Consider the following 19,972-nt stretch of genomic DNA (forward strand, 5'->3'; position numbering starts at 1 on the left):
TTATTACACGTGTATATAACATATATTATATTATATACATTTAAAAGTAAAAAGCTAATTTCTTGCGAGGAAATAATAAAATGTGGAGCTAGCTTTTTTTTATGGCTTTATTATGTACACATACATAAAATATATGTACAGCAATAATATTCCCTCGTTTACTATTTCACATTTTTGGCTCCATATTATTACATATTTTTTAAAATTAAAAAAATACTATTTATTTTGAATATGAACGAATAACTTATAGTACACCATAACTCACTCTCTCACGTTATATATACCTATTTACCAAAAAATAATTAAAAGTTTGATAAAAAAAATAAAATGCTACTCTCTATATAGACAAATTTATATTTACCCATTTTACAGTATATGTACTAAATCGTTATCAAAGTAAAAATACACACAAATAATTATACTCAGTTATTATATGCACACATATTTTGTGCCTAGGAAATGGTTCATAGAAATTATTATATTTTCACAATGAAACTTAATCATATCCTTTAAAGATATGAATAACACATAAAAAATAACAAAATGGTCCTACATGTAATGTATATATATATATATGTATATATATATGCATAAGGTATATATAAGGTATATGCGAAATGAAGTATAAATTTTTACTTGATGATATATGATGCTTAGCCACGTACCAGACAATACATAAAAACCCTTTACTACTATTTTTACATTTTTACGAACAAATATATTTATTCTATTGAATTATATGACTATTAAATGGGATGTAATTTAAAAGAATAAGGTATTTTAAGGAAAGGTTACCATGTTTCGATTTCACATTATTGTTTTTTATGCATATAAATAAATTCAAAATCTACAAGTTCTAAACATATTTTACATAAAATTATGTTAATATTTAAAGGAAAGTATTATACATTATACTGGGAAAAAAATGTATATTAAAATTTGAATAGACAAAAAAGCAATCCTTTAAATGCACATTAAAATGAATTAAATTTTTTTTAATTATTACTTAATAAAAAGAACTTATGTTTTATATATCTACATAAGATATATTTTTTCGTTATTATTGTTCCCCCTTTATTCATATTAATAATTATGATATTCCAAACTAATCATTATGTATTCCAAACTAATCATTATGTATTCCAAACTAATCATTATGTATTCCAAACTAATCATTATGTATTCCAAACTAATCATTATGTATTCCTTTTATAATGGTATTTTATTTTTTAATTTATATTTTTTTAAGCGTTTTTTTGTATGTAAGAAAAAAAATATATTACACACATATAGTGCAAAAAAACACACATATATTTATACTATTTAAAGGATACATAAGTATGTCCTCGTTTTATATTTTAATAGGAATTCATGGGAATTTTAATTTGCCCATTTTTTATTTGACAAACATAAACACATTTTTATTTATCCATTAATTTCGACAATTTTAAGATTATAATTTTTTGTCTAATATCCAATTTTAGAAAGATCCCCACATACATCCTTTTCGTATGTCTATACATAAAATGTGCAAGCATTTATACTTACTAAATCTCTTTATATATGTACATTTTTTTTTTAATTGATAAAAAAAAAAAATATAGCTAAACTTAGCATTTTGTCTAAATAATTGTAGCGAAAAAAAAAAAAAAAAAAAAAAAAAATTTAAAGCGATTTTAAAAAAAAATTAATAACACCGCCAATTTGTGTATGTACATGTAGGTGGGCAGAAATGACGATGTACATAAAGTAGTCCGCTAAAAGGTAGAAAAAAATAAAGCAAAACAAAATAGCAAAACAAAATAGCAAAACAAAATAGCAAAATAAAATAGCTAAATAAAATAGCTAAATAAAATAGCTAAATAACAACCTTTATAACAACCCTCACAATTGCATAACACGATACAAGTAAAGGTGTGCTAAATGAGCTTGTGAAACAAAAGCTGAGAAGAAAAAAATAAATTATGCATGAAGAGAAAGAAACATTATCATTTGGAAACATGGATTCTGGATTTGTTGTAAGTCGAAAAGAACTAATAGAATGGGTAAACAGTTTTCTAAAATTAAATATTACAAAAATTGAGCAATGTTCAAACGGAGCAATATATATACAATTATTAGACATATTATTTCCAAATAAATCCGTTTTACATAAAGCAAAATGGAATGCAAAAATGGAATATGAATGTATAGTAAATTATAAATTAATACAAAGTGTTTTTAATAAAATAGGAATAAAAAAACATATGGATATAGATAAACTTATAAAAGGAAAATATCAAGATAACTTAGAATTCCTACAATGGTTTAAAGCATTTTTTGAAAGACTTGTTGATTATAATAATGAACAAATAGCTAATTATGATGCTATGGAAAGAAGAAAAATATGTATATTAGGAGAAAGAGGTGATTATAAGCTTTTAAATAATTATATGCCAGATTGGGCAAAAGTTGATTTAAATATTATAAAAGATAAAATAATTTCAAATAGCTCAAAAAATAATGCAGATATTACTTGCCATAATAATAACGATACAAATTCAATCCCAAATTCAAGGAGATCAATAAATTATCAATCTAATACTAACATGAAGAACAGCCAAATCAACAACAATATTCATTCTCATAATTATCATAGTAGAAGCTTAAGTCGAAAAGATTTAAAAAAAAATGAAAAACATAATAATTTAACAAATACAAGCATTAAATATAATAATTCTCATATTTCTAAGGATACAAATTTACCAAAAAAAAAATTATCAACAATTGTGAATGATACAACAAATAAAATAAATAATAGATTATCAAGTACTAACAAATTAAATTCACAAGGTTCTATATTATCTTATTATAATAAAAATAGCATTTCAGAAAATGTAAAAGATAATATATCTTTAATTGAACAAAATAAAAAATTAAAAAATATATTAGAAAATAAAAATCAAGAAATTATATTATTACAAAATAAATTACAAGAAGAACAATGTGAAAAAAAAATTATTATTTTTGAAAAAAATTTTTATTATAATAAATTAAGATTTTTAGAATTGTTATGTCATCAAACAAACAATGATTCCATACTTATAAATGACATACACCAAATAATATATGCACGAGAAGACACTTATTTTCACAAAACTGTTTCGACACAAGATCATGAACATGATAGTGGAATTGCCCAAAATGGTGGTGACTACACTGAGAAATATACAATTGAAAGTGGCGAGCAAAACGCCATCAATTTGCCTACAGAATAATATCCCCAATTAATATACATTTTTATTTTTTGTCTTAATTTTTTTTTTTTTTTTATATTTATATGATTATCTACACTTATCTTGATTAACCCTATATATGAAAATAAAAATAAAAATAAAAATAATAACAAGATAAGTATATAATGAAGGAACATTAATTTTTAACTCGTAATTTATTATTAATTAATGTTTTTAAATTCTTAATATTTCTTAATTTAAATAAAATTTGCAATATTTTTTATTCTCTCTCTATATATATATTGTGTGTGTGTGTGTGTGCTTAGTTTTATCATTTTATTTATCCCACTTTTTTTTTTTTTTTTTTTTTTTTTTTACAATCCTGTGAAATTATTTAAAAAAAAAAATATTGTCTCAAAAAATTAATTTAATAAATTGTTTTCTTAAAAAATATAAACTTAGATTAAACTATAGGTTAAAATATCGGTTAAAAAATATTTATTATTTTTAAATGCTAAAAAAAATTTATTATTTTTAAACAAAAAGAACAAATTAGTTTAAATAAGTTCAATTAAAGACAAAAAAAAAAAAAAAAATAATATGATACCTTTACATATATGTAGTTAAAACATAAACCCCCAAGATTTTATATTCAAATGTATAGTTTAAATAAAATATTTATAAAAATGTCATATTTAATATTTTGTTTAAATTAGAAAAAAAAAAAAATTATATCAATTCTCGGTTAGGTCAGTAAAATAAGGATGTGGTAATTTAGTTTCAATGACTTGATCAATAATTCCATATTTTTTTGCTTCGAAGGAATTCATATAATAATCTCTGTCTGAATTTTTTTCAATTGTTTGTTCATTTTGATTTGTAAATTTTGATAAATAATAATATAAAAGTTTTTTAAGATAAAGAATTTCTTTTGTTTGTATTTCAATATCATGAGGATGACCAAATGCATTTCCTAATGGTTGATGTATCATAATTCGACAATTTGGAAACGATTTCCTTTTTCCTTTTTTTCCACTTGCTAAAATTACAGAAGCCATTGAGGCTACTAAACCAAATGATATTGTTTGTATATCTGATTTTATATAATTAAAAATATCTAAAATTGCTAAACCTTCATTTATTGAACCACCAGGAGAATTAATATATATTTTTATATCATTATGATTTATATTATCTAAATATAATAATTGCTTAATAAGTTCATCTGATGTTTTTTTATTTATTTCATCTGTTAAATATATTATTCTTTTTTTAAAAAAATATAATTTTATATTTTTTTTCATATCTTTAATACTATTATTACAACATAATAATTTTTCCAATTTTTTGTATTTCTTTTTTTTCAATATTTTTTCTACCATTTTTTCTACCATTTTTTCCATCGCATTTTGTCTGATTTTACTTTCCTCCTCTTGATCTATTTTTGTAACATCATTATTTATATTAACTTTAGTTTTATCGAAATTTTCGGAAATATTTTTTACATTATTTATTTCATTTACATCTTCTTCTATATTTTTATTTATTATATCATCATTTGTTAATAAATTACATTTACAATTTTGAATACTAATCTTTTCTTTTATCCTTTTTTTTTGTTTTTCAAATAAATTTGTATTTGATAAATTTATAAACGTTAAAGTGTTTGGTTTCTTTAAATTTGGTTTTGCTTCAATTGTATTATTTTTTATTAAGATCAAAAATGTGAACAATATTAAATATATCATTTCTATAAGTTTAAATGAAGACATATAAGAAATATAAATAAAAAAGAAAACCATTTAATTTTTATCAAAATAACTTAAACTTGTTTAAAAGAACCAATTTGGAAAAAAAGTATCATATACTTGCACACATATATATATATATATAATATATATAATGTATATAATATATATAATTATATAATATGTATAATATATGTATAATATGCATAATATGCATAATAGATATATTCATTTGCTTTCCATTCCTTTTTTTGTACACTGTTTTATTTGCTTAACATGCTGCAAATATATTATTCCAATTTAAAAAAATTCATATTTTATTTCCGATAATTAGAAATAAGAAAAAAAACAAAACGTTTATTACATATGCTATGAAATATATAAGTTATATACGAAAAATAAAAAACATTAAAAAAAATAATAAAACAAAAATAAAGCATATATAGAATAAAAAACACAAAATTATATTAGATATATTATGCGATAATATAGTTTATTTGCTTTAATACATTTCCACAAAAACAGCCAATTTATTCCTCCATATATATTATCATTTTAATATATAATATTATTATGTATATATGATGGCTCGATATTGTTTCTCCTGTATGCTTTTACCTAAACTGGCAGATTTTCCTTTTCTTCTTTTTCTTTAACCCTGCGCAGTTTAATAGCTTCACAGAACCGGTTCTAAATTCAATAAAACGAACAAACGAGTAAATATATATAAAAATTCGATAAGATGCATAGCCAACATCACTCATTAGTAGTAGCTAGAAAAAAACTATTATACCAACGAATTGCTAGTATCTATACCAAATTAAAATGCGAAAATAATACGAATAAAATAGCATGTAACAAACAAATTTGAGCAAATATGTTCCATCATTTATTTTATTACTTGTTAATAACTTCAACAATTTTTAAATATCTCAACGTAGCTATTTTTGCCTCTCCTACACCCATAAAAAATAGCGTAAATTATGATTTGTCAATAAAAAATTAACAAAATTAACAAAATTAACAAAATTAACAAAATTACGATTTGTTAATAAGCACATCGAAATGTGTATATTGCATATATGAACATATCTTTTTGATTTTTTTATTAATGTAAAAACCTGTTTGCCCAAAAACTTGCAAGTTCATTTGAGTCAATTCTGATCTTTCCACAGGAAGGCAGCTAAAAAGTGAAAAAAAATATAATATTTAAATGAAAAACGCAATATATGCCCAATTATTATCTTGTTTGTGTGTAATATGCGGGAAATAAAATAAAGTAGCACACAAATATGTGAATAAATAAGCAAATAATGAATGTTGTAATTCTTTCTTAATATATAACCTTCCCTTTTTCATGGCTATATCATATAAAGCTTTGTATATTAAATTAATATCATCGAGCTTAGCCCTTCTTCGAATTAATAAAGGAACTGTTTGAAATGTATTATCGTCAATTGGAATAAACATACTTTCCTTATCATTGGAATTTTTATTATCATCCCCACAAGTACTATTATTTAATAATTTGTTTTCCATATCTTTTGATTTGGTATTTTGTGTATCATTATTGTTAAACATTCCTGAATCAGTTGCAAAATTTTTAGAATTTAGCATATCATTAGTCATAGTATTATTTATTTCATCATTGAAATTAACACCTGTATTATCTATACATTTTTGTTGATAATTTAAACCTATTAATTCTTTAATTTCATCATAATTAATATTTAATAAAAAATTTTTAATATTATCATAAAAAAAGTTATTAAGTATAATTTCTGAATTATGATAAGTGTTAAAATTTTTTGAAGGAATATTTAAATCATTTTCTAGATTTAACAAAAAATTATAATTTTGCATTTGTCTATGCATATAATTTATGCTCATTTTTTTACGTTCATACAATATGTCTAATTCTTTATTTATTTTATTTATTTCATTTTTTATATTTTCAAAATCATTTAAAATTAAAAGTGGATTTATTTCATCTTCATAAATTTTACACATTTCATCTTTCAACTTCATTTCTATAAGTTCAATATCGCTGTTCATGCTCAGAAACTAAAAAAGTGGTAGCCAATAGTGTGAATTAAAATAATTTAAACGATTTATAGATACACATTTTTATTTTTAATATACATATATCAACCGATAAAAATAAAATCACACAAAAATTATGCATACTTTATAAAAACCATAACTTTATATTCCTATTTTGTTATTACACTTTGTTATTTTATTGTTTATTATTATATTTTTTGAAGTTACCTTTTCTTTTAAGGCATCTATTGACAACTCCATATTGATCTTTCAAATTGTTATGTTTTCTATTATGGGTAATATTTATATATGCATAGACATGTGTAATGCATATTTATTTATAAGGCAATATATATGTTCCAACTTTGATCTAAGCGAAATATATATATATTTTTTTTTTTACAAAATTAAGAGCATGATGACTATGGTATTAAGGGCTAACTAATATTATACGAATTTTATGCCATTCTTAAATATTGTTTTCTCTTCTTTTTTTAATATTATTGACAATACAGATCTAAAATAATAAAGGCATTATACGTTATTACGTAAGATATACAATTTTGTTATATATATAACAAAAAATATTACATATATTAACAAAATTGGCTAGCTGAAAAAAAAAAAAAAAAATTTGTACATAATAAAATGGAATAAACATTTATTTTGGCTGGAAAATACATACATTAAATGCAGCCAAATAAAAAAAAAAAAAAAAATATGAATATTTACACACAATATGTGTGCATTTGTTAAAGTAATACATATTTATTATGCATTATGATAAGGATATACTATTACTTTGTATATATTGCTCTCTTTTATATACAAGGAATTATATATGGCTATTCGTGTTTTGTTTTGTTATATATTATATACATACATATACATATATATAAATTATATTTTTGTAAAATCCTTATTGGAATTGCATTGAAATGAATGGCTTTTTACTTTATTTGTTATATTGATAACCATTAGACTTATAGTAAAATTTAAATAAAAAAAATAAATATTATATAAATATTATATAAATATTAAATAAATACTAAATAAATGCTAAATAAATGTTAAATAAATGTTAAATAAATATAATAAAAAATATACAGAATAAAAGGTGATATATTTATTCCACACATGTAATGAACAAATAGTGTAATTCAAATTGCTTTTAGGCAAATACATTTTACTTAGTTATATTTAAAGCTCAAAGATATGAGTTAATATAAAAAAATACAAAAAAAAAAATGAATATGAAAATAAGCATTTTTACGATATTAAAGGATTACCAAGATGGATAAGCCTGACATAGAATATTTAAACATTCCTCAAAAAATAAAAAAAAAACTATATGAAAGTAATTTAAATACAGGTATATTTTAAATTTTCAGATAAATAAATGTGACAATAAGGAAAATACATGCATTAATATTACATATAGATTTATGCTATTTTATTAAAATTGTTTATATATACATTATTTTATTGGCTTTATTTTGTATATATTCCCCCCTTTTTAGTTGAAAAAATAAGTACATATTATTTAGAAGACTTAGAATTCGAGGTCAGCATATACATGTTCATACGTTTGTATATATGTTCATACGTGCATACGTTTGTATATATGTATGCACTACATTTTGTTTGTAGGAAATAGAACTAATACAAGATGAAATATTTAAATATCACGTAAACGATTTAGGCATAAACAATACAGAAGAAGATGAAAGACCAAACAGTTTGATAAAAAATAAAATAATTGCAAACGATTTTTATTCATTTAGCGATGTAGAACATTATTGTGGAAATAAGGAAATTTCAGACGATTCAGATAATTCGGAAAGTGATTTTTCGGATAGGTCTAAAATATCAATTTCATCATATTCTTCTTCAAATAGTTACCATTATAAAAATAGTGAAAAAAATGTTAAAGAGAATATAAAAAAATTCAATAATTCAATTTTAAAAAGTTGCACAGAAAGCTGGATTAGTAAAAAAGAGGATGTTGAAAATGAAAAAAAAAATTATTATTGTGTAGAAAATCAATTAGAGAAATATTTTTTAATATATTCCAATTTTATGAAAAAGCAATTAAAAATAAGAAAAACAATAAATACTAATTGCATTTCGTTAAATAAGTTACTACACAATGGTATAGAAAATTCTCAAATATATTTTTTTTATGGAAATAACGCTAAAATGAATAAAATAATTTTAATAAATTTATTATATAATTTTATATACCCCTTTGGAAATAATAACATGTCTACACATAGTGTTGTTTATATTTATTTTAGTTACATATTTGATGTAACTGTAATTAAAAATATTATATCAGAAAAATTAAATCATGAAAAAAAAAACCCAAAACAAAAATCTGATTTTTTTAATAATTTTTATATATTACGAATTCAAAATTTTAATGAAATTATTTCTTTTTTATTACAATTAAAAAAAAACTATTTCACAAAAAATAAATCCGAAAATGATAATCGTCTAAATAATATTACCTGTATAGGTATATATAATTTTACAAACATAATAAAAAATTTGAATATTTCTAACCAAAATTATTATTTTTATTTAATTCATGAATTCAAAATCATTTCAAAATTGTTAGGAATATCGATAATTATATTCGATTATGTTCAAAATGAAATTTCCGATACATCAAGGGGTACTAACATCTATGATAACAAAAAAGAAGAACCCCAAGAAATAAATAATACATTAACATATAATGAAGACAAAATATATAAAAATATTAATATAGATAACGAACCTTATAATAAAAACACTAATTATGTATCTCGAAAAAATAAACAATATGCTACAACATTACAGAAAAATATTAATAATAATCAAGATTATTATAGTGAACAATCTAGCGATTTGTCTAGCTATAATTATTATGAAAATGAAGATCAAAAATATTCAGAATACGAATTAGGAAATAATATAAAAATAGATGATAATAATAATAATAATATTAAAGATATTGAAAAAAGTGAACCAATTAAAATTCCTTTTTCTTGTTCTAAACATAATAAATTTGATTTTATCATAGAAATTAAAATTGTTAATAAAATTAGAGATAGATATATTATTCGTTTTACTATACTAAAATCTCGAAATAATATAAAACACTCTTATTCTTATTGTTCAATTCAAAAATATGTGCTAACTGATTTGCCATAGCAAGTTATATATATCTGCTTCTTCAGTTTGTTTCTTTTTCTTTTTTTTTCTTGATTTGTTTTAAATGTGCATACACAATGTTTTGTTAAAATTAAAAATGCTCTTTTTTTTATTTAAACGACTTTATACCTTTGGTTAATTTTTCACACATTGTTTATTAATAATTATAAAAAAAAAAAAAAAAAAAAAAAGTAAAATGCAAAATGCAAAAATATAATTAAATACCTACATATTGAGGTATTTTTCACCATAAAAAACCGAAAAAAAATGTTTAACTTTTAAGTTAAAAATGTGTTAATTTAGATAGACAAAACATAAAAAGATTTTGGCGGATCCCATTCTGCAAAAAGGGGGAAAGTAAAGCATACCATGGGCAAAATGGACAGAAAAATAGAACAGGGCAAACAAAACAGGGCAAACAAAACAAGGCAAACAAAATAGGGCAAATAAAATAGGGCAAACAAAACAGGGCAAACAAAACAGGGCAAATAAAACAAGGCAAATAGAACAGGGCAAATAAAATAGGGCAAATAAAATAGGGCAAATAAAATAGGGCAAACAAAACAGGGCAAAGGATGGACTGTCATCTTTGGGGGTGAGAAAGAAAAACTTACTCGTCATCATTGTGAATACTACAATCATTATAACTAGGTAAAAAAAATGAAGATCCACTTTGAACGTTTTTTGATTCTTTTCCTATTGTTAGTCTCACATTGTCACCTTTGTATATGTATCCATACTATTAATCAAATAAAAAAAATACCAAATAAATAAAGGGGTAATATAATTTGCATCAAAATATGTTGAATCTTTAAAGTAGTATTTATCCATTTTTTTTAAAGAGATTCTTACTATAAGGTTATGCAAAATGTTTCCCAATTCAATTGACCGTTTTTTGGATAAAATGACATTTGTTGTTCTGCTCTGTGATGTTAATATCATTGGACCGAACTTCGAAGGAATCAAAAATAAAAAATATAAAACCAGAAATATAAAATATAAAACAAGAGCACATAACAGAGAACATAAATAAATTGCATAGAATGCAGATGACCCTACCTTGACTCCGGAAATTTTCTCCCACACAGCATCTGCTGGATGGTAAGCCACGCCTTGAAAAAAAAAAAAATAATAAAAAGTAAAGCAGTATAAATAATGTAAGGCAGCATAAATAATGTAAGGCAGCATAAATAATGTAAGGCAGCATAAATAATGTAAGGCAGCATAAATAATGTAAGGCAGCATAAATAATGTAAGGCAGGGGATATGGCGCCGGTCTCAAATAAATTTCTATCATTCGGTGGAGTAGCTTATTTCACGGTTTAACTTACGATAAGAAATAGTTTTATTATTTTCATCAACAAAAGTTGAATAGCCAGATTCTTCTCGAGATTCAGTTTGTGCATTATCATTATTTCGATCAGTCTTATTATTATATTCATCACCAAAATTATTTTTTCCATTTTTATAATCCTCTTGAGATTCTACATCTGATTTTCTTGGTCTTCCACGTCTTTTGTGAATCTTTTTATTTTCTTTATCAGAATGTTTATCATCAGATTCGCTAACTGTTGATCGAGCATATTTTATATTATTTTTTGCAAATTCATTTTCATCTCTATCTTCTTCACACAAATTATGATCATTATTTTGTTTATTTTGTTCTAAATTTCTATAATACATATTAGGATCTAAAATATTTCCATTTTCTTTATCAAAACTGTTGTTATACATTTGTCCAATTTGATCTTCATTCATGTTATAATTATTATTATGATTAAAACTGTTATTATTTAGATTGTTATTATTTAAACTGTTATTATTTAAACTGTTATTATTTACAATATTTGGTAACATATACATTCCATGATTCATCGGATTGCTAATATTACTATTTCCATACATATGATGATTATATTTTTGATTTACATTCATATTCATTGTGTGATTAATAGGTTGTATAAGAGGATGTGATACTTGCTGATTCATATTATTATTTATTTGGTTATTTGTATGTTGATCTATTTGTGAAACTAATGGATGAACTAATGATGGCCCAATTGGTTGACTTAATTGATGAGCTATTGATTCTGGTATTTGCCCACTTAATGGATGCCCAGAATTATTTATTTGATAATTTAATAATTGACTATGTGTTTGATTTATGACTGCTTGTTGGGTTTGATTTAGGACTGCTTGTTGGGTTTGGTTTAGAACTGCTTGTTGTATTTGTTGTTCTATAGGAATAGTTAAATGGTTAGTTATCGTATGTCCAAGATGATTATTATATCCTGTATTTATAACTGGATTTAAATTATTATTATTATTATTTGTAGTAGCAGTATTATTATTATTATTGCAAGTTGTTACATACATAGGATGTTTCATATCATTAATTAAATTGTTGTTTGCATTATTTATATTTCCCATTTGATAAGATGTTATATTGTTTTGATTTTCATTTTGTTGTACTTCATCAGGTGTTTTTTTTAATTTTGGACGTCCTCTTTTTCGTTTTACTGGTTGTTCAGGATTTACTTGACTAAGCTGAGATTGTTGGTCTCCACTTTGAATCTCCGTTGGGTTTATAGGAATTTGCCCAGGTATTGAAAGACCACTATTTATCGGCAATTGACTAGACAATGGAATTCCCTGCATCGCTACTGCACCAGGTACTGCACTAGGTACTGCACTAGGTACTGCACTAGGTACTGCACCAGGTACTGCACTCGGTACTACACTTGGTATTGCACTCGGTACTACACTCGGTACTGCACCAGGTACTACACCAGGTACTACACCCGGTACTACACTCGGTACTACACCCTGTACTGCACCCTGTACTGGAATGGTAGCGAGTGGAACCGACCCAACAGTGGGGATAGTTGGAATAGACATGGGAACAGTTGGTAAAGGTGTCGTTGACAAAGGGGCAGTTGGCAAAGGGGTCGTTGGCAAAGGGGTCGTTGGCAAAGGGGTCGTTGATAAATGAGCAGTTGGCAAAGGTATAGTAGAAATAACATCTCCATTTTGTTGACTTATATTATTCGGTGGGTGGCCATTTTGTTGATTTTCATTATTTAATTGTGTCTTATCATTTAAATTATAGGAATTATTAAAAAATGATGGAGCTTGTTTTTCTTCTTTCATTTTATTATCGTTCGAATATCTATATCCTTTTTCCATGTCACTACAAATATTATCATCATTATTATCGATTCTTTTGTTTTCATTTATAATTTTATCATCATACTGATAATTATGTATATTGTCTTTATATAAATTATTTCCATGTTCCATTTCTGAATTTCGATTATGATAATAAAATTCACTTGGATCATTTTGATCGTTCTCATTATTGTAACTATTGTTTCTATACATATTATCATTACATTCCTTGCTTTTTAAACTTGTTCGAAATTGTTGATTATAGTTACCATCTTCGATATTATTGTTTTGATCATAATCGAATCTCTTTCCTCGTGTTCCTCTTTCATACATATTTTCATTTTCATTTTCATTTTCATCATATTCATATTCCATATTATTATACATTTTTTTGGAATTATGATTAGAATAATTTTTATAATAATTATTTTTATATTCATCATAATTTTTATTACCTCTTTCATATCTATACGAATCATTTTCTCTTTCATTTATATAATAATATTCTTTACTGTTTCTATTAAAATAAATTTTATCACCTCCACTTCCATACTTTTCTCCCCCATATTCAATATGGCTTCCCTTTTTATATCTACTCTTTTCATCTCTACCATTTTCACCTCTACCATTTTCACCTCTACCATTTTCATCTCTACCATTTTCATCTCTATACTTTTCATCTCTATACATATAACTATCCTTACAATCATTTCCATTTATACTTGGACTATTTTTATTGTAGTGTTTTATTTTGGCACCTGCATAATGGTCAGGTTCGTCATATCTTTCGTACTGTCCATATTTTTCATATTTTTCACATTTTTGTGGTAATACATTTTTTCTATAAATATTTCTGTTAATATTTTTATCATATTGTATATTTTCATTTATATCATTACCTCGATTATTGTATTCATGATATATATATTTATTATAATCATTATTTTGTTCGTTTTGCCCATTTTGTCCATTTTGTTCATTATTATTGTGTGGATGATTATAAAATTTATTTTTATTTTTATTTTTATATTCTGAATTAAGATAGTTATGATCCGAATCATTTTCAAAATCTTCACAATTTCTATCATTATTAGAATAAATAAAATGTTCTCGATCTCTATCAGATTCTTTATATCCAACTCGTTTATCACTATTATATCGAGAAATATTTTTATATTTTTTTAAAAAATGGCCTTCACTAAATCTATTATAATTTGCATGATTTGCATGATTTGCATAATTTCCTGACTCATTATTAAAATAAATTTTAGACAAACCCTTTATATAATCATTTTCATCTACATCTTTTAATTCGTCTAACTCTTTTAACTCTTTTGAATCAGGGTTGTTAGAATTTCCGTTTTCTCTTCGTTTAATTTTATTATCATCATATCCCGTATTTCTAATCATACTTTTTCTTATTTTTGTTATTCTTTTTATAAAATTTTCTTTATTAATACTATCTGTTTTATTTAAATTAACAATTCTATATATATTTTTATTTATTCGAATTGCTTTTTCATCATTATTATTTTTGGAATCTATTAATTCTTCATTAAATCTGTTATCATTTAATCGATCATTATATGTATGTCTTTCATCTTTTTCATCTTTTTTATAATAATTTAAAATGTAATCTCTATCTTTTTTTCGTCTATATTTGTTATTTTTATCATCATCATCATCTTCTTCATAATCATTATTTTTAGAATCTTTTTCCTTATATAAATTATATGTATTATCATAACTATTACTGTGTCTTGTGTTTCTTACATAACTATTTCTGCTTTTTTTATTCCTTGATTTGAATGGGCTAGAAGCAGAATAACATGATCCTAAAGTAGATATATCATTATCAAAATAAAGTTCATTTTCTTTTTCAGAATCATAAAATGATGATACATCATCATCTACATAACTTATTCTACTAATTGTATTTTCACAATTATCGTTTAAAAATTGAGAACTATTTAATCTATATATTTCACAAATATTATCATTATATGAATTATTTTCTACTTCTTTCTTTTTTAATAAACCCTCTATTGAATTGCTTAGAGGGTCACCATAATTATTTCCATTAAAACTTTCGTTATTTTCTCTAAAAATCAAAAAAAAAATGTTACAAAATTATCGAACTCGATAAGGTATCTATGTGTGTTAGAAGATTATCAATAAATGATGTCTTATATGTTCGAAAAAGTCCACATATATTATTTTTTTTTTTTTTTATTTTTTTTTTTTTTTTTTTTTTTTTAATTACAATGATGAAAGAGGTTTCCGTTCTATAACGGTAAACAATCCATTGCTAGTAACCGATTGATCGAGTTTCTAAAAAAAAAAAAAAAAAAATGAATAAATTTTAGGCAGACAAATATATAAGCATATGCAAATTCTGACCAATTTTTATTTTTCTACATAGTGATATTTATGAGATAGAAGAAATAACTGCATTTTTAGAACATGATAATATTAAATATATAAATAAATATTCGTCTTTTTTATTTTTTGCACACATATTTTTGCTTAAACTTACAAGATCGGATTCTTGGTCATCATTCATAATTAAAGATATAGATTTAAAAAAGCTTATATGTATTTATTTATATGTATTTATGTATTTATTTATATGTATATATGTAATGGAAAAGGTTGAGTATACAAAATAAACAAATTAATATTAAGGTGAAATATTTTAAGCACAACTATATATTTATATGCTAACAAAAATATTTCTTTTTTTTCGAAAAAAATATTTTACAAATGACTACATATTATTAAAAATAAAGAAATACATACATGCATATAGTTATTTATTATTTTTATTTTTCTCTTTTCTTTTTCTAAACAAATTTATATCATATATTGGTAAAACCACTATATATATATATATACCCCACACTTATGATGTGCATACAATACATACACATATATTATGTATATTTTGTATGTACACGCATGCATATTATTTATATATAAATATTTATTAGAACTAAAAATACAATTTTCTCATATCATTAAAAAGAGAAATATTATATTTTTTTTTTATATATCCTTGACACATTTTATTTTTTATAATTAAAAAAAAAAATTTTATCTTATGTATTACATATTTGCGCAATAAATCTACGCAACCTTGAAATGCGATAATAAAAGTTATAAAAGAAAAGATATATCTATGAAACATTAAAATAACAAAAAAGAAAAATACAAAAAATAAGAAAAATATATATTTTCTATTTTATTTTAAATATTTTAAAGGATTTCCCATCCTTAGTATTTTATATTTTTCCTATTTATATACATGGTATATGCATTAAGTATTTTTTTTTTTTTTTTTTTTTTTTTGCATAATAAAATATACATTAATAGAGAGTATACAAAAAAAAATATTCATTAATTGAATAGAAGATATAGCAAAGATATATTTTTTAATTTCATATAAATTTTCCTCTTTTTTTGTTATTATAAAAGATAGAATATCAGAGAATATATAGTCTGTATTTTTTTTTTTTTTTTTTGTTAAGAGTGTAGGTGTGTAATTTTGTCAAAATAATAATTTTTTCCATACTTTTAATTTTCAAATTTACATGATATTTTATAATTTTCGAATAAGAGAAAAATAAATGACTATATTTGTCCTATTTCTAAAATGCATATTTTTTATACACACACTTTTAATTTTGTCCTTACCCAAAACAAAACATTAACAAAATCGAATAAAATAATAATAAAACCCTTTTATAGTATGTCTGTTTTATTTAATTTGTGATAGAAATACAATTAATGTTTGCAAAAAAAAAAAAAAAAAAAACATGCATATAAATAGTTTATGGTGAAAATAAAAATTTCTTATTTTTCAAATAATTTTTATAAAATATAGAAATAAAGTTATTATTATGGTTTTCTCATTTTTGTAAAATTATAAAATCTTATTTATTTTTGAACAGGTTCATTCATTAAGGATATATAAATTTCTCTATAATATAATTATCATATTTCATATTTTCAATTTTGTCATTTTCCACTATTTTATAATACATAAATTTAAAGCTTGCTATTTTATCTATCCATAATTAAACATGGTGGAGAAAAAAAAAAAAAATATATGTATATGTACGTATGCATAAAAAATGAAAAAAATGTATAAGCATAGAAATATCCACAAACAGGAAATACCATCATACTATACTAATCCGTGTATATGTTAATATGATATGTTTTTTGCCATTTTGATATTTTTTTTACCATTTTGATATTTTTAATTTGACTTTATTAATTTTTTTCGTGAGCAACTTATCAAAATTAAAACACCCAAGTACATTCCTAATGACAAGGAAATTATTTTTTTTTTTTTTTTTTTTTTTTAAACATTTGGCATAATTAATTATGTATATAAAATAAAACCCACAATAAATAAGCAAATTTTCACAAAAGGTTATATTATATATATAAGAACCCTTTTAATGGGTAAATTAACAACTTTCTTTTTCTTTTTTTTTGTGTTTTTTTATTTATATCAATGCTTAAAACTAAAAGATATTAAAAAAAGAGGTATTATCTCACTCCTTGAAAAAGACGAAAAAAAAAGAGTAGCTTTTATCCATAAATATTTTTTACCCAACATCAATATAAAAAGAAATGCAAATAAACATTTTTATAAAAGTAAGAAAGAAAAGGAAATACTTGAATCAGGTTATTTATACCCATTTGATCATTTAGAAAAAAAAAAAAAAAAATTTCCACCTGACCCTTATGTTCCAAACAATGATGAAAATGAAGAAAATGAGGAAAATATTTTTGGACTTAATGAAAATGAAAACGAATTATTAGATTATGATAATGATGATGAAGATGCTAAAAAAAATTTTGGAAAAACAACTTTCAATTATCCTCATTATAGAACACATATAAAAGAAAGAACTGAAGAATATAGTGATCAAAATTGTGCCGAAATGAATAAAGATGTAGATGAGCATAGTTGCCAAAATGGTACCGAAATAAATATTGCTGACCAAATCACAAACGCAATTATAGAAAATGAAGAGATGACAAAAACAAATGAAATAGAAAAAGAAATTATAAATGTCTATATTTATTCATCTGAAATAAATAAAGAAAAAAATGAAATAATAAAAGATAAATTATATTATCTTATGCATACTAGCATGGATAGTATTTTTATTAAATATTTCGAACTAAATATTCAATCACAAATAGATAATAAGGAAAAAAAAGTTAGTGTCTCATATGAAATCAAAAATAATACCTTTAAAAAAAATATACATACTCTTACAGAATTAATTGAATTTTCCCATAAGTTGAAAAAAATAATAAATGATAAAGTTGAGACATTATTTAAAGAGCAAGAGAATGAAGAAGAAACAAACATAAATGAATATGAACAAGATAAAAATGAGAAATATTTAAAAAATATAGTTAAAAAAGAATTAGAAGAATATAAAAAAGAAAGAAATATTTCAAATATATCAAAAAGAAATTTACAAGTTAGTATAGAATCATCTCTTAAACTTATAGAAAAATGTACAGAAAAAATGTATACACAAAATTATGAAATAACATTACGTGATTTAAAATTAGCTTATAATATGTTACCTTGTAAATATTATGGATATTTTTTGTCAGATATTTGTGCAAATATTTCGATGTTGTCTTACTATACAAATGATTTACAAGGTGCTTTTAATTTTGCTCTAAAATCAATTAAATATGAACCGAAATATAAATTATCTTGGAAATGCCTAGGGGATGCATATAGAAGTTTTCGAAAATTTTGGCAAGCTAAAAATTTTTATGATATAGCTATATATTTAGGTTATAAAGATGAAAAGGGAGAAAATTTTGAAAAAATTACTCAAGAATTAACCAATTTAACTCAATCAGCTTTAAAAAATGTAGATTTATTAAAAACAAATATGAACAATTATACTAATATAATAATTAAAAAAAATATAGGAATTGTATTAAATAAAAATCCAGACGAAATCGGAGGTTGTTATGTGTCTTATATAATTGAAGGAAGCAAAGCTAGTAAAAAAAATTTTAACCATGGAGATCAAATTGTTGCATTAAATAATATTGTAACTTATGGAAAACCAATTGATGATTGTTTAAAGGCATTTCAAAAAAATGATGGATCTTATGATATAATATTTTTTAAAGGAAATATAATTGAATTATATGGTTTACAAGCTTACAAATATTTAATTGAGAATAATTTATTTTACACACTTTTTGAAAATGAAAAAATCTCATCTTTTAAAAGAAATGAGACTATATTGTTTGACATGAAAGGATTTGGAACATTTTCTGAATATGGAATGTCCAAAGGAGAGAATATGTAAAATTTTGAAAAAAAAAAAAAAAAAAAAAAAAAAAAAAAAAATCAGCTAGCTATTATTCAGAATATTTAAGACAAAACTCGAATTTTACATGAACAACACTCATAATTGTTCATATATTTATAGAGTTTTTTTTTTTTTTTTTATTTATTCAAAAATAAAATTTAGTTGTTTTGTTGTAACTTTTTATGGCCATTCTGTGCTATTATAAAATGTTGCAATAAATGTTTAAGGGTAT

At 22.5% G+C, this 19,972-nt stretch overlaps 6 protein-coding genes across 6 annotated transcripts; 3 read left to right on the top strand and 3 right to left on the bottom strand.

Annotated features, from left to right (window-relative positions):
- Nucleotides 1-1,964: 1,964 nt before the first annotated feature.
- Nucleotides 1,965-3,257, top strand: PY17X_0407900 (uncharacterized protein; the record flags this gene model as incomplete). Its single annotated transcript, XM_722218.1, has 1 exon — nt 1,965-3,257. The coding sequence occupies one exon, from the start codon at nt 1,965-1,967 to the stop codon at nt 3,255-3,257; it is 1,293 nt and encodes a 430-aa protein (XP_727311.1).
- Nucleotides 3,258-3,949: 692 nt separating this feature from the next.
- On the bottom strand, nt 3,950-4,963 carry PY17X_0408000 (ATP-dependent Clp protease proteolytic subunit; the record flags this gene model as incomplete). The annotated part of the gene is made up of 1 exon (XM_722217.2): nt 3,950-4,963. One exon carries the CDS (start codon nt 4,961-4,963, stop codon nt 3,950-3,952), a length of 1,014 nt encoding a protein of 337 aa, XP_727310.2.
- Nucleotides 4,964-5,577: 614 nt separating this feature from the next.
- PY17X_0408100 (spindle and kinetochore-associated protein 2, putative) lies at nt 5,578-7,267 on the bottom strand (the record flags this gene model as incomplete). Its single annotated transcript, XM_022955064.1, has 5 exons — nt 5,578-5,653; nt 5,865-5,919; nt 6,085-6,146; nt 6,309-7,027; nt 7,235-7,267. The coding sequence occupies 5 exons, from the start codon at nt 7,265-7,267 to the stop codon at nt 5,578-5,580; spliced, it is 945 nt and encodes a 314-aa protein (XP_022811544.1).
- Nucleotides 7,268-8,299: 1,032 nt separating this feature from the next.
- Nucleotides 8,300-10,204, top strand: PY17X_0408200 (conserved Plasmodium protein, unknown function; the record flags this gene model as incomplete). Its single annotated transcript, XM_022955065.1, has 3 exons — nt 8,300-8,378; nt 8,527-8,570; nt 8,657-10,204. 3 exons carry the CDS (start codon nt 8,300-8,302, stop codon nt 10,202-10,204), a joined length of 1,671 nt encoding a protein of 556 aa, XP_022811545.1.
- Nucleotides 10,205-10,498: 294 nt separating this feature from the next.
- On the bottom strand, nt 10,499-15,935 carry PY17X_0408300 (conserved Plasmodium protein, unknown function; the record flags this gene model as incomplete). Its single annotated transcript, XM_022955066.1, has 7 exons — nt 10,499-10,544; nt 10,819-10,943; nt 11,057-11,155; nt 11,264-11,316; nt 11,536-15,473; nt 15,636-15,703; nt 15,909-15,935. 7 exons carry the CDS (start codon nt 15,933-15,935, stop codon nt 10,499-10,501), a joined length of 4,356 nt encoding a protein of 1,451 aa, XP_022811546.1.
- A 1,903-nt stretch (nt 15,936-17,838) lies between these two features.
- PY17X_0408400 (uncharacterized protein) lies at nt 17,839-19,737 on the top strand (the record flags this gene model as incomplete). Its single annotated transcript, XM_724682.2, has 1 exon — nt 17,839-19,737. One exon carries the CDS (start codon nt 17,839-17,841, stop codon nt 19,735-19,737), a length of 1,899 nt encoding a protein of 632 aa, XP_729775.2.
- Nucleotides 19,738-19,972: the final 235 nt, after the last annotated feature.

This window comes from Plasmodium yoelii (genome assembly GCF_900002385.2).
Source record: "Plasmodium yoelii strain 17X genome assembly, chromosome: 4".
In the NCBI taxonomy this organism is placed as follows: domain Eukaryota; phylum Apicomplexa; class Aconoidasida; order Haemosporida; family Plasmodiidae; genus Plasmodium; species Plasmodium yoelii.